Genomic DNA, 15,528 nt, shown 5'->3' on the forward strand with positions numbered 1-15,528 from the left:
GTTTCTCTCCCTCTCTTTCTCCCTCCCCTTCCCCCTCCCTTCCCCTCTCTCTAAAAGTAAATAAGTAAAATCTTTAAAATAAATCCCTCTCCAGTGCATGGAGCCCAGTGTGGCCCCAGAGCCCTTGCATGGGCTGTTTCTGTTGCCTAGGATGCTTGTCCCCTAGAACCTGGCCTGGCAGCAACTTATTTTTTAAGTGGACATAGCTTGATGGTGACCTCATCCCAGAGGCCCCCTAACCCACTTATCCACCTCCCTCTCTGTTGTCCCGCTTCTCCTTATCTTGCAGGACGATCACCATGCGTCTCTCTCTGGACAGGGAGCTTGGTGCTTTGGCCACTGCGGCTCTCCACCACCCATGGCCCCCACCACAGCGAGTCTCAGGTTTGGCTGACTCACTGCACGGCAGCAGCAAGGAGCAGGAGCAAGGGGAGCAGGAGCTTGGCGAAGGCTGATGTTTCCTTTCACGAGGACCCAGCACACCCCATCCTTGCTTAGCCAAGCTGAGGTCTGAGTGCTTCAGGCCCCTCACCACCTACAAACCACCCAGGGGTCCTGGGTTTGAATTGTGATGCCCTTCATGGTGGCTGTGACCTCTTTGTGCCCCAGTTTCCCTGGATGCCAACTGGGCTTGGGGGATATGGCTATGCCACCCTCAGCTCGGCAGCATAGGGCAGCTGTTTGAGGGTCAAGGGAGTCCTTGCAGCCACTGCTCGTAGACCCGGGTCTCCAGGACTCTGTGTCCAGGCCCCTCCTGTCCCAGAGTTGTTCCCACATGCCCCCCTCAAAGTGTCTAGAACAAAGGTGGGTCAGGTGAGGATACCGGGAGTGGAGACATTTATTGACAGAAGGGGGCTGGGCTTCTAGCCTCTGCCTCTGACCAAAGTGAGGGAGAAGGACAAAGGTGGGGGCCCAGTGGGGAGGGCAGCACGGCTGGGCCTCCCCCTCCCACTGCACGAACTTCATCTGGAGCCAGCCTCAGGCGCTGGGGGCATACTGCAGTACTAGCCGGTCAAAGTCACTTTCCTTTAACACAAAATGAGGGGCAGAGAGAGAGAAAGGGAGCACATGTGAGTTGGAGCCTGAGTCCTGGTCCTCCCCTGGCAGGCCTGGGGGTCTGAGGCTCACCTTGGCCTGGTACTCCTTGATGAAGGGGTGGGACCTGTGCGCATCCTTCAGCTGGGACAGATAGCGGTTTGTCACCTGTGGGGAAGGTGAGGCTGGGTTAGCTGAACACAGGGAAGCCCTGTGCTCTGACATGCAGGGCAGGAGTCGGGTGGGATGAGGGCCACCCAGCAGACTCCCTGCCAGGAGCCCTGATCTCCCCACATGCCCTTCATTGCCCCACCCTGGAACAGGACCTGACACAGAGCCTGAGCTTGGCACATGGATGAGGGATGCACCATGGGGTCCACAGGAATGGGCAGGGTCCTCAGCACTGGGAGGGAGAGGGTGGGAGACCGGGAAAAGTGGAGGGCAAGTCAAAGGGGATGGGGTTGGAAAGGGAGATGGGTCTGAGGCACCCAGAAGCCTGGGGACTGAAACCTGGGCCCCAGCAGAGCCTCTGCTGCCAGGCTTACCCCACCAGTCATGCCCAGCTCTGACCGTATGGGACTGGGGCATTTGTCTGGCTCTGTCTCTCTAAGACTAGGAGTCTGGGTCTGTTTCTGGAGTGGGAGGGTCATCCTGTCTGTTCTGCACCATCCTAGCCAAGGCTGCAGAGAGCCCTTCTACAAGGGCCAGGAAGCGACTGTCACTGTGCCCCAGGCCAGTCACTTAAATGAGCAGTGCTCCAGGATCCTCCTCCCGTCCCCCCTCAGATAAGGTGGGATCACTCCACTGGGCTTTTTCCCATTCTGTTGCCTACCCTACACCTTGAGGTGGCACAGGCTGGGGTTCCAGCCCAAGTACCCTCACTGAGCCTCAAATCACTTGTCCATAGGACCCACAGGAGCAGCTGACCTGTGGCCCTGGCCAAGGTGGGGCTCTGGGGGAGTACCTGCAACTCCAACTTCCAGGGCCCATCAGTAACAGCAATTATACCCGCCCATGGGGAGTGAGTTTTTTGCCCCAACTCCAGGCTACCCCAGATCCTGAGGCCCTGAGCTTCCTCTAGAGCCAAGGACAAAGCAGAAACCTCTACCCGCCCCAGGATTGCAACATGAGGGCCAGTCAACCCTCCTGCACCTGGCAGGGGAGAGGGCCTACCTCGGGGGGCTTGCCCAGGTGCTGGGACAGGACGATGAGGTTAACCAGCGTCTCCGGGTGGCCACTGTCCTGAAAATATGGGGACACCAGGCAAGAAGGGTCAACACTTCCAGGCCCTGAACTTGACCTGTTTACCCCCATCTTAGGCAGGATGATGTCTTTCCCCCACTGTCCTGGGGTAGGGACATGACCTGCACCAGGTCACACCCTCAGATGTGGGACAGGGTCAAGGCCCCAACACCCTGAGTGCTCCCCACCCTGGCCAATCTGCAAGGCGGTGACCTCAGGGACGTCTCTCCAGTTTTCCCACTTCTCCACCCAGCTGCTTCCCCTCTGAGCTTATTGCCTCATTAGATCAGACTGGGACAGAGCCCCCTTGCCTGTCACAATTTGGGAGGGGCCAATTTATCACAAGAATTTCCAATCTCAAAGTAACAAAACCAGGCCAACGGCAGCCTCACTGGCTGGCCTCAGGGCTGCCACAGCCCCGAAGTCTTCGACCACAAGTAGACCCCACCCGCCCAGCCTGTTCCCTGGAGGCCTTGGCAGAAAGATGCTGGGAAATTACCAGAAACTCCAGGAGGGTGACATCACCCCACCCACCCACGCTGGACTCTGAGGCACAGGGAACCCTGGGAACCGGCGGGCCACTGCCTTGGCCAGGATCCTCAGCCAGAGTCCTTATTGGGTGCAAGGCAGGGATATGGGGCAGGGGACCGTGCCGAGGCAACTGAGGCAGAGATGCACCACCCAGGACACATGGCCGCCACAGGCATGCTCTACCCTTGCTGCCCTTCTCTTCGGAGGCCTGGCTTCTGCTGCCAGCACAGGACATCCTGACAGGGTAAGGTAGCTCCACAAGTGCAGCCTAAGGACACGGGCCCATAAGACCACTGGACTAACAGCCTTTTGGCCTGTCCCCACTCTGCAAACAACCTTCTGATAATTTGGCCCCTTGCAGAGAGGAACAGAGAGAAAGGTTCCTACTGTTACCAGTTTCTCATTATATTAAAAGATGTTTTCCAAAAATGGAAAAAACTTTGGTTGGTTTTCCGATTATACAAATATGGTGAAAGACCTCGGATGCTGGTAGGGAGAAAACTGCAGCCACTGCAGAGGATGGCACGCTTGGTCTCTTTTCTTGACAGGGTCCAGTCACCCCTCCTATCTGCAGCCGCTCTCCCCTCCCTCATTGTGAATAGCAGGTATTTCTTCCAAATACCGACCCAGGTGAGGCATTACGTTGAGGCCCCCAAGATGGGCAGCCAAAGTGACAGCAAGGAAGGGCAGCGCCCTGTGTGTCTGCTCAGCTCAGGCCGATTCAGGCCCCAGCCGATAAGGTCGTCCCACTTCCAAGAGAAACGAATCAGGATTTTTGCCTGAATCACAATTTTTAAGCTGATTTGGCATTAAAATCCCTGTGTGGCTGTCCTCCCCAGGAGGCTTGCCCTACCTTGTCCAGTGCCTCCTGCAGCACGCCCTCAGCAGCCTCCCAGCGGCCCTGGGCCATGTGGCAGGCCGCCTGTCCATTGAGCAGCAGCAGGGTGGGCAAGCACTTGTCAGCCAACTCCTGGAAGATGTAGTAGGCGTCCTGTAGCTTCTCACCACCCTGTGGGGACAGTTCTGTCGTCACTGCTTTGTTACCTTGCTGCGCAGCCCTATCCCAGCTTGCTCTCTCACAGAGCAGAGCAATTCCAGCACTTTGCAGAGGTGATCCTGGCATGGCCAGCCCATGGCAAGCACTCCTTAAGACACTGTCCCTGTGCAGACCCCCACATAGCCTGGGCTCTGCTGACAGGACCAAAACAGCACATAGCTACCTCACATCTGGTTCCCCAAGCCCTCAGTTTAGACTTGAAGCTGAAGCTTCCAAACAGAGACCCATGGGCATCCAAGTTGAGGTCAAGTGGAGACCACTGGGTCACATTGTTTGTCAAGGGTGGCCTCTTCTCTGTAACCAGTAGCCCTGCCCCTGCCCACCAGGTTCTGAGTTCTGTCCTCCTGCTGAAGATTAGCAGGGTCACACCTGCAAGGGAGCCTGGGACCAAGGTGTGCTTGTAAAAACAGGTAAGGTCCCAGAGAGAGCTGTCAGGGGTTTGTCCCACTAAACTGAACACATACTGGAAACCAGCCTGGGTAAGGCCTCAACCCCCAAGGGCAATGCAGACATGCAGATAGGGTGCACGTTTTAAAAGGCTCAGACAAAAGAGCAGCTCAGAGAACGAAAGCCAAATGCCAAAACACAGAAAAGGGGCTGTTGCCAGGAGACGGGGGTACCCAGGCATGTGTGGAGGGGCTAGGCATGGGGGAAGGCACCAGGGACACACTGGCAATTGCCCAGTGCTAGATGCTCAGAGAGCAAGCTGAGCAGCATGCAGGCACAGGGTCAGACCCTGGAGGAGGGAGTATGTCCCTGGGGAAGCATGTGGGTAGAGGCGTCCTAAGTCTGGCTGACGCCCTCCACCAGACTTGTTCACTCTGACTCTGGCCAAGCCACTCGGCTGTGAGAAACCTGGAATGGGGTTAAGGCTTAGCGAAGTGAGAAATATGCCAGGGATGGCCTGGCCTGCATGGTTCCTCTGGGGGATGGTCCCCTGGCCGCAAATCAGCAGCAGTCCAGTGCATCCATGGAACCCCACATCTATACTCCCTCAATGGGAGCAGCAGCTCTGGATTCAAGGGGCCACCTCCTGGCGCTCTGATATTCCTGCACAGCCCACCCCCCATGCATGACTGAGGGCTCACCACAGCAAGGTTGACCCAGGCAGTGGCCAGCTGGGTGAGGGTGGCATCCTCGTCTTGATCCTGCATCTTCTTTAGCTCTTTCCTAGGGGCGGAGGGGAGAGGTGGGAGGGAACCAAGTGGTTTGGCTGCTGCCCCCTCCCACACCCCATTCCTTGCTCATGGGGCGCACACACATGCTGGCTCACAGGCCCTGGCCCAACCACCTCCCCACCTTTGGCTTGGACATGCCAGCCCATCGCACTTGTAAAGCCCACCCCAACCCTGACACACCACCTAATCACAGAGGGAAACGGAGGCATAGACAGTGTCACCCTCATACTGCAGGGAAAGGGAGGTAAGGATGGTGTATCACCCAATGGACTGGAATAAAATAACTGGAGAAATAATCATGCCGTCATGTTCTGAGTCTTGGGGAGGGTTTTGGGGCAGCCCTCATGCTGAATGCCCCCTTGAGGCCTGCTTTCCAGAGAACACGGGGCCTAACCTGGTCTCGTCACTATTCAGACAACCCTGATGCACAGACCGCCCAGCCCAGTAGCACAAGGTAGAGACAGACACAGAGGGACTTACCGGGCAAGGTCCAGGCGGTCCAGCTTCAGCAGGATCTGCACTGTCATGGCCATGCTGGGGGACAGGGCAGACAGTCAGCGGGCACCCTCCCACTCTACTCCCATCAGGGCTCATTCCATGTGGGTGCCACCTTCCAGAACATTCCTATGACTGCTTGGGTCACCAACCCTGCCTTGTAGAGCAGGACACTGAAGCTGACCGCCAGCCCAGCAGAGCTGGTTTTAAACCTAGGCATCACTCACTGGGCCCAACCCCCTCCACCTTCCAGGGCCCTGGCTCTCACATCTCACCACTGACCACACTTGGGCAGGGAGCTCCCGTGGGGACCGGAGGGCACAGACTCCAGGCCCATGGGCACCCTGTCCAGGATGAGCACCGTATCTGTGCCCCATCACAGCCACTTCCCAGATTTAGTCACAGATGCAGTATTGCATGGGGGCAGGTGATCACCCCTTCAATTCCCACACCCACTGCTTCCCTTTTAGGCTTAGACAGGCTGTGTCTGCCCACTACTTATATAGCTGCTCACTTCTAAGTTTCCCCACTAGAATGTGACTCAGCACCCAGAGCAGCCCTTGTAGGAGCCTGAGAAACAATGCCTTATTGGCCCTGCACCACGTCTATTTCTAAGCTGCTGCAAATCCCTTTCTGGACTGAGATGGGACGTAAACAGGTATGTAACAAATGTGTGGTGACCAACTAACTGAGGGAAGGCAGGCACCGAGAGCTCACGGGAGAGGGCAGCTGCAACTTCTGGGGCCAGAGCTCTGGTCACAACACCCTGGATGCAGTGCAGGCTCAGAGTGACCTCTTGGGGTGCAGGGTGGAGCTGACTACATGCTGAGCTGGGCTCCAGAGCCCCAGCCCTGGAGTGTCCTAAACAAGGGCCATACTCAGGGAAGGGCCTTGGCAGGGGGAACCCAGGGAGTTTGTGAGAAGGCCAGGGCCAGAACACAGAGGGGGGTGGGGTGGGCAGAAACCATGGGCAGAGACAAAGGTGCTTTCTGCTCTGTCCTTCGAACAGGGTTTTCAGCCCTGCGCACCATGTCCTTGGAACAGTGGCCCAGCCGCAGAGAAAGGAGTGTCTACTGGACCAAGAATGGGAGCTGGAGCTTGAATGGGACGCCTGGATCATGCAGATCTCTCATAGCAGCCTCCACCTCACCATTCCCATGACAATAGACAAAGTAGCCCTAAGCAGCCCAAAGACTGGCGGGGACACTCACCCCTCCAGGCCATTGCCCCAGAACAGGGTGTGCACTCACCACTCCAGACTGTCCCCCTGGTGCAGTGTGCGCAGGGCAGCGTCTGGGTTCTGGTCATGGAAGTAGATGGAGGCAGCCATCAGCAAAAAGGTGGTGTTGGTCACATCCACACTCCTGCTCATCTCTCGGTCTAGCTCAGCGACAATTGTGTCCCTGTTAAGACAAGGCACTTAGGACCCACAGCAAGAAGTGGTACTACCCTCTCTGTGGGAAGAGAAACACCCAAAGAGAGTAAGGTAGGCCCCCAGGGGTGCACAGCAGCGAGGGGGCAGAACAGGACCAACGCATGCCAGTCTCACCACCTTCCTTCAAGGTGCCTCTCACCCTCACACAGACTGGGGAGCCAAGGCTGGGCACTCCAGGCTTCATGGGGAGAGAGGATGCAGGAGCGGCCATGCCCACCAAGCAGCACAAAGGAAAGTCCAGACTTAGGGTCCCCTGGACCTGAGAGCTAGCAGGCTGCTGTGTCCACTCTGCCCCTGGCATGGAGAGACAGGCTGACTCACCAGAGGTGCCTGTGCAGGGACATGAGGCTCTACAGATGAAGCTCACACTCATGATGTTGCTGCATTCCTGAAGAGGCCTATATCCCAGCCCCAGCTTGCCAGGTGGGCGACATGCTGAGCTGGAGGCCAGGGGATGGCAGCCTAGCTGGAATCAGGGCTGGGCCCAGGATCATGGTCTGCTTAACTAGAAAATGGAGCTGCACCCCATGGTTTAAAGGCTTGCTGAGCAGCTGGCAAGAGAAGTGAGGTGTGGGTCCAGCTGGCATCACCACTGCTGTTCAGGTCCAGTCTCTACAAATGCGTATCTGCCATACAGGTGCTGGGGTGCTATTGACCAAACACCTGTGTTTGAGGACTGTAGAGGGCAGGGACATGTCCATCACTGTCTCCGCACCCACCAAGGAGGTGCCTGAAGGACAAATGACTTCACGTTAGAGCCTGTTTCCTGCTCTGCACAGTGGGATCGTGTGCAGGGGTCACTTGGTGTTGGCGTGAGGGGCCCCTGAAGCCACCTCCCAAAGCTTCCTGCTTGGTTCCTGCACACTGCTGTGGACATGCTGCCTGCTGTCATCATCGCAACGTTAGTGTATACTGTTCCTGTCAGGTACTGTAGTTATCCTTATGACCTCTAGTACTTTCTCTGTTTCTTGCCAACTGTCTGCAAGGGACAGCAGCTTGTGCTGTCAAGATGGATGCACCACACACCACTCTGCTTTCCTGAGCGCTCACCCCACGCCCTGTGCTTCCTGTGGGTTCTTTTCTGTAATGATCACAGCAGCCACAGCTCCTGGAGAGTCCTCAGGGTTACCTCCCCTTCCATATGAGAAAGAGGTTTGTCAACCTGGCTAGTGAAGTAAAGCAGGAGAAATGATGGTCTCAGAACGCTGCTTGTCTTAGTATCCTGAGGCTGCCAACACAAAGCACCATGAACTGGGGAATCAAAACAGGAATTTATTCCCTCAGAGGTCTGGAGACCAGAAGTCTGAGATGGAGGTGTGGGCACAGCTGGCTCATTCTGGAGGCGCTAACAGAGACGGTCCTGTCCTCTCTTCCAGTGCTAGTGGCTGCAGCAGTCCTTGATGTGTGTGTCCTCTTCACCCTGATCTCTGCTTTCATCTTCTCCTTTGTCTCCTCTTTTGTCTCTTATGAGAATACCAGTCACTGGACTTAGGGCCCATCCTATATAGAGGATGATCTCAGATCCTTGAATTACTTACATCTGCAAACACACCATTTCCAGTGAGGTCGTATTCAGTTTCTGGGTGCCAGGACATTGACATGTCTTCTGGGGGGTATACTCAGCTGCCACTGGTCACAAGCAAACCCCCTGAGCCTTGGGCTTCATTGGCAAAGGGGCCCAATCACAGGGGGTGGTGACAGGGTGTTGCCCTCCAAAGCATCAGAGGGGTGGGGGGTGGGGGCAAAGCAGACACTCTCACCCACAGCTGCAGCACCCCATGAGGGAAGCATGGTGCCACCAAGGTTGGGACCACAGCCGGTATAGGAAGCTCCAAAGGGCACAGGTTGGGGAAGGCCCCTCTGTGTGGCAGCAGGTGCCATGAGTGACAAGCCAGGGTGAGGGTCGGGGTGGCTGCTGGCCTGCAGAGCAGAGCACAGCGACTCCCTGTTGTGGGCCTAGGAGCCTGTTAGTTGTGAGAATACCCCATGCACAGGTAAAGCAGGGTCACCTGAGTCCCACCCAAAGTCACTGCAATGAGCTCACATACATCTGGGGGAGCATCCCTGCGGCAAGGGAACAGCCCATGGAAATATAAAGCTGGAACCACCTGAGGCCAGCACGCTAAGTGGCCAAACACAGGTGGGTCTAGTCCTGTGGAGTTCCACCCCAGCCTTAGTGTGGGCAGTTGAGGCCCACCATGTGCCACAGGAGGGTGTGGGACTTATGGGTCCTTACAGTTCCTCCCCCAACCTCTCCTGGCCATTGCTTTCCGCAGTCTGGGGCCACAGCTTAGGGTGAGGTTTGGTGTGACCCCACCTGCACTCCACCTGGCCCCCCTCCTGGGGAGACAAGCAGGGGTTGTACAGCCACCTCCCCTGTCAGGCTGAGGCCCACTCTCCAATGTCCAGGACTGTATATTCAGGGAGCCCCTCAGAATCCCCGAGTGCATCTACACATCCAGTCTCTGATCCCCAGGACCCTTTGAAGCTCAATCCCTCACTGCTCCCCAACATGCAGGTAGGGAAATAAAAAGCACAAGGAATGAGGGGGGGCAAGGAGAAGGGACCTTCCCCAATCCTCACCTCTGGCTGTCATTGGCCAGGTACTCTGCAAACATACGCACAGCCTGGAGCTCAGGGGCCGAGGACGGCTTGATCTCATCCAGGACCACACCGTACTTCCTCTGTGGTGAGACAAGCATGCTGTCAGCTCCACCCGCCATTGCCTGCCATAATGTTTCTATGTCCTGAGCCCCTGGGACACCAAGGGCTTCTTGAGGCTCCAGCATCACTCTGGTGAAACCCCAACACCTTCAGCCAGCACCCACCCCCCCAGGCACCTCTCATCTTTCCAGGTGCCCCACTCCACTCAGCACTTCATTCCTTACTCTCCCATCCCAGGGACATTAGTGGTCACAGCCGATGCTCACCTGTGCGAGGTACGCTCTGTACAGGAAGACATCCCTTTCCACATCTCTCTCTGGACTCGACAGCTATGGAAACAGAGGCAGGTCAGGATGCAGGGGCCATGTGCTGGACAGGCCCTCAGAGGCCAGGTGTGGACAGCTTCCCTGGTGGAATCCAGGCCCTGGCTCTCAGCTTCCTGTAACCTTGGGCAGCAGGAGAGTGACCTCCGCTGAGGGCACACAGCATGGCAGGCACCTGATCTCATCCCATCCCAACATCACCTGGGAAGGAGGCTTGACTGTCAGCCATTCGTCCAGGTGAGGAATTGGCCACTGAAAGTGCCACAACTGCTCCAGCCATGGGACAGGGCACAGGTGATGCTGGAACATAGATGGGACCCGGGTGGAGATGTGCGAAAGACTTTACTTTCTGTGACAAATACTTCCATGAAGCTTGTTCCTACCCTGCTTTTGTTTCAGAAACTCTCTAAATACAATACACAGAAAGGATGAAGGTTTGGCTTACTCAGAGGACCTTTCTGGGAGGGCTCAGCTCTGCTGTCCCAGCACAGTGACGTCTGTGTCTAGGCTGGGCCATGTGACATCTCAGGACATCCCTGTACTTGGGGACAAGGTCCAAAGGCTGCACCCCCTCACCCTTACCATTGCACAGAGCTGAGAAGCAGAAGCGAGATGACCTCACATAGCATTCACTGTGAGACTGTGAGGAAGGTGCCAGGAGGATGCAGGCACACAAGCGACCCTCCCTTGGGAGAACAGTTTTTGGACCCCAGGGTTCTAGCCAACTTCCTGGAGGCCCTTTGGTGCCTGGGACAGGTGGGCACAGAGGAGCTCAAACCAGAGGGTATAGCTGCACTGGGACACACAACTGGGGGGCCGGGAGAAAAAAGTGAGGTGCGAAGGGAGCCAGCCACCTCAGGGTGGCCTCTCCAACAGCCTCAGAGCGATGGCCTGTACAGCTGCCACAGCACAGGAACGAAGGGTCTGGCATTCCACAAGTGGGGATACACCAGGACTGCCCTCCCCCAAGGTGAGAACCAGATTCCTTGTCACCATGTCTTCTTCCCCCTAGCCTGAGGGGTGGAGGTGAGGGGGGTGAGTGTGGTGAGTATGTCTTCCTCCCAGGCTAAGGGAGAGTACAAACAAGAAACTTGGCTCCTGGCCCCAGCCTGACTCAGCCCAACTTCACTGCAGAGTCCCAGTGGCTTTCTCTGGCCCTGGTGACCAGGCTGGGGAATCTGGCCATGATTTGGAACACAATATCTGCTAAATAAGTGACTTTCAAATGACCCTTAGAGGTGGTCAGTAGTGAGAACCACCCATCTGGGTGGCCCCACACCACCCTCAGTAAAAAAGCAGACATGCTGGCCTTGGTGTCTTCGAAGCAAGGACATAGTGGGGGACCTGAGGGGGACCTTGGGTCCCAGAAGTGACTCTGAGCCTCAATGGCCCCATCTGTAAAACGGGCACCACTACCACTGATCCCACAGGACTGCCAAGGTTTTACCAAGAAGCTACATATGAATGCTCAAGACCCTCTCAATTAGCCAAAAGTAGAAGAGCCTCTGGGAAATGTAAGAACAAAGACAGATGTACAGACCAGGGGCACTCGAGGGACCCTGATGCATGCCATCAGGTGAACTCTCAGATCCCCAGTACTGACAGCTCATCAGAATCACCTGGGAGTTCAGAAACCAGCAAAGCCTGGCAGAGATCCATGTCTACTAATGCTGCCTGACACTGGGGTGGTCCTATTGGACCCTAGGCAGTACACAGGGGCAGCCAAGCCAGAGAACAAGGGGTACTGTCTTGGGAAGCTCCTGATGGAGTCGGGGTACAGGGGTTTGCATCCCCTCCCCTTACTGTCCTTGTAGCCATCAGAGTCACCTGACCACACTAAATGGTCAGGTTCTCTGTGTCTTTCTTCTGTTTTGTCCCCAATACCTGAGTGGTGACTGCCATCTTGTGAGCACTTGAGAAGTGTCTGACAAACAGAAACATATGGTGCCACAGTATTAGGACACACCAGTGTTCCATCTGGGACACCTCAGGTTGTGCCTATCTGAGGTTGCTGGAGCCACTATACCAAACTACTTCAAACTGGGGATCTAAAACTTATTTCTCACAGTCCTAGAGGCCAGAAGTCCGAGATCAAGGTGTCAGCAGGGCCGCACTCCCTCCAAAAGCTCCAGGGGAGACTCCGCTGCCTCATCCAGCTTCTGGCAACTCCCAGCATTCCTTGGTTTATAGCTCTATCACCCTAACCTCTGCCTTCATCTTCTCTGTCTGCCTCAAACCTCTCTCTGTCTTTCTCTTAGAAGGAAACCAGTCATTCAATTTGGGGCCTTCTTAAATCCTGGCTGATCTCATCTAGAGATCCTTCGTTGAATTACAATGGACCCTGGCCAGTTGGCTCAGTTGATTAGAGCACCGTTCCAATACACCAAGTTTGCGGGTTTTGATCCCTGGTCATGGCACATATAAGAATCTACCAATGCCCAGACTGGTGTGGCTCAGTGGATTGACTGTCAAGCTGTGAACCAAAGAGTCGCCGGTTAAATTCCCAGTCAGGGCACATGCCTGGGTTGCAGGCCAAGTCCCCAGTTAGGGGCACGGAAGAGGCAACCACACATTGATGTTTCACTTTCTTTCCTCCTCCCTCCTTTCCCCCCCTCTCTAAAAGTAAGTAAATAAAATTAAAAAAAAAATAAAAAAAAGAAGAATCAACCAATGAATGTGTAAATTAGAACAACAAATTGATGTTTCTCTCTCCCTTCTCTCTTTAAAGCAAATAAATTTTCTTAAAAAAGGAAACGAAAAATAAATTACATTGCAAAGACTCTTCAAATCCTTTTGAGGATAGCACTCAATGCATTACAGGCTGCCTAAGAGGCTTAGGTGCTCCATGAACCAGAATTAAATGACATCAGATGGCTCAGCAGGGACAGTGCTCCCATTCTCTGGATGCCTCAGGGATAATGTCTTGATATGCCCATGGCTCAGAAGTTGGGTTGTGTGTGCCTCCAGTCAGAGTGACCGATGGTATGATTTCCTTTGTTTTCAGTCACTCTCCACATACAGCAGGCCATGCTGGTTCTTTCAGCAGCGATGTAAAATTTGCAAATCATGATAAAAGACGACTTAGAGAACACACTTATGATGTAAGCAGCACAGACACATGGCAGAAGACAAGAGAACACGAATGCAATGCTGAGTCTCACAGTGACCCCACTAAGGTAGGTATCATTGTTCCCATTTGACAGGAGGGGAAACTGTGACTCAGCCCTGGTTGCAGAGACAACAGAAGAGCTGGAACTGAGCTCAGGTCTGTCTCAAGCTTCTCACAGTCTCCACTACCCCAACAAGGAGGCACATAAATCTGGTTGAAGCGGGCAAATAAGGCTCTCCAGAGATGTCCATGCCAGTCCCTGGGACCTGTGAATAGCTTACATCATAAGAGACTTCACAGAAATGGGGAGTGTGCTGGTTATCTGGGAGGGCCCAGTCTAGTTACAGAAGCTTAAAGTAGACTAGGCAGAAGGAACGCAGCACAAGGGGAAATCAGACACTTCAAGTGTGAGAACTCCATGGCTGGTTCTAAGATGGAGATGGTGGGGGGCACATTCAAGGTTGAGGACTGGGGACAAGCCTCTAGGAGCTAAGAGTGGCCCAGGCAGAGGGCCCATAATATGAATGAGTTTGGGAGCAGATTCTTCCCTAGAACCTCCAGAAAAGACACAGCCTGCCTGACACCGTGAAATTAGCATGGTGAAAGCTGTACTGGATTTCTGACCTACAGGAACTGTGAGAGGTTAATAAGGTAGTGCTGTCTTATGCTGTTTGTGGTAAGTTGTCAAGGCAGCAATATAAAATTAATACAATTGTGTAAATGTTACCTCAACAAGTCCTAACAGTTTCCTGAAGTCTGTTTGAGGTTTTATCCCCATTATACAGATGCTGAGAAACATCGGGTTCCCTACCAAAGGTGAAAATCATGGAAAGCAAGCCTTCTCTTCTTCAGAGTCCAAATTCCCCCCAATCATCTGGCTGCCTTTGTGAAGATGTCTGCCACTCCCTTCTTTGGTGCTTGGATGGCATCTCACACTTTTGGAATAAAATCCACACCCCTGCTGTGGCCGTAAGGCCCTGTCCTTCACCCTGCTTACCTCATTCTCCGTTCTCCCCCTTGACACTTCCCTCACTTCTGCTACACTGGCCTTTAATGCCTTAACTACCCTGAGCTCACACCTTTGCAGCAATGTATGGGGTTAGATGCTTCTCAAGGTTCAGTCTCACATTCAAATGACAGTTAGAGAGGTAAGGCCTGATTGGATCACCCCCACATAAAGTCACCCCTCCCAATTTTGGACTGAACACTTTTTATCTCCTCTTACCATACACAGTGTTCCAGTTGCAATTACTATTCACTTGCTTCTTGTATACTGTCTTTGGACCACTAGGCTGTCATGTACTTTGCTCTTAAAAATTCTCCAATACGCCCTAGCTGGTGTTGCTCAGTGGATTGAGCTTCAGCCTGTGAACCAAAGGGTCACCAGTTCGATTCCCAGTCAGAGTGCATGCCTGGGCTGCGAGCCAGGTCCTCAGTCAGGGGCATGCGAGAGGCAACCACACATTGATGTTTCTCTCCTTCTCTCTCCTTCCCTTCCCCCGCCTCTAAAGAAAATAAATTATTTTAAAAAATTCTCCAATGGTTCACTCCAAGTGACAGAACGCCCATTTCCAAAGGTCCTGCCAAAAGCCTCTACAGCACCCTCTCCTCTCCTCTTCACTGGCTGGGGCCTGCCTGCAGATTTATTTTCTAGCTCTCAAACAGCCAAGCTCATTTCCACCACTCTATCACACCACCTCCTCACTTGTCTATTTATTCATTTATTGTCCGTCTCCCTTGCTGAGATTCCCAAAGAGAGCTGAAAGTTTTGTCTATTTTGTCACTGCTTTGAGCCCAGCACGAACACTGCTTGACCCACAGAGATGCTCACTGAGGAATGAATGAGTTAGTCTGGGGAGAAATAACCCGGCTAGTTGGGCAGGTAACGTCGGGGAAATTACTTCTCTCTTCAACGTCAGTATTCTCGTCTGTGAAATGAGGATAAAGAATCCCTACCTCACAAGTATTCAGGGCACTGCGGCCAGTGTGGGCGCCCAACAAACGAGATTACCTTTCTTAATACTATAGTGGCATAAACGCCTTATTCAAATACATTTGAGGCTGCAGAGCAAGCGCTCTGAGAAGTAAAAACTGCCACTACTTCTGGTTGTCTTGGGATAAGGATTAACTCCTCACCACCTCTGAAGAGAAGCTTGGGGGTAGAAACGCCACCGGGAGAAAAGTTTTTAAAAACGAAACGCGACCCGGGACCACCAGAAAGCGACCTCCGCCTCCGTCCCCAACGTCCCCACCCGGGAGCGGCCGCACCTTCACCCTCTGCGCCTCGTTGATGCACTGCTGGTAGCTGCCGATGTAGAAGGCGTTCTTTACATCGAACAGCTCGTCCACCTCTCCAGAACCGCCGGAGACCGGACCGGGGGCCGGAGGCGCCATGTCGGTCTGGTCCCACCCACTTCTCTTCCTGAGGGACACGTCGGCCGGAAGCAGGGAGCCAATGC

At 54.4% G+C, this 15,528-nt stretch overlaps 1 protein-coding gene across 2 annotated transcripts; it reads right to left on the minus strand.

Moving 5' to 3' along the window:
- Nucleotides 1-814: 814 nt before the first annotated feature.
- On the minus strand, nucleotides 815-15,513 carry COPE (coat protein complex I subunit epsilon). Of its 2 annotated transcripts, XM_090290033.1 has the most exons (10): nucleotides 15,338-15,513; nucleotides 9,904-9,966; nucleotides 9,557-9,657; nucleotides 6,789-6,941; nucleotides 5,524-5,577; nucleotides 4,954-5,035; nucleotides 3,662-3,817; nucleotides 2,209-2,277; nucleotides 1,129-1,203; nucleotides 815-1,026 (listed from the first exon to the last, which is right to left on the minus strand). In XM_090290033.1, exons 1-10 carry the CDS (start codon nucleotides 15,461-15,463, stop codon nucleotides 979-981), a joined length of 927 nt encoding a protein of 308 aa, XP_090146159.1. In that variant the 5' UTR covers nucleotides 15,464-15,513; the 3' UTR covers nucleotides 815-978. The 2 variants fall into 2 exon arrangements, with proteins under 2 accessions (XP_090146159.1, XP_090146160.1); XM_090290034.1 differs by lacking the exon at nucleotides 3,662-3,817.
- Between the last annotated feature and the right edge of the window lie 15 nt (nucleotides 15,514-15,528).

Source organism: Furipterus horrens, unplaced genomic scaffold, assembly GCF_987537825.1.
Source record: "Furipterus horrens unplaced genomic scaffold, mFurHor1.1.pri manual_scaffold_10, whole genome shotgun sequence".
Lineage (NCBI taxonomy): Eukaryota > Metazoa > Chordata > Mammalia > Chiroptera > Furipteridae > Furipterus > Furipterus horrens.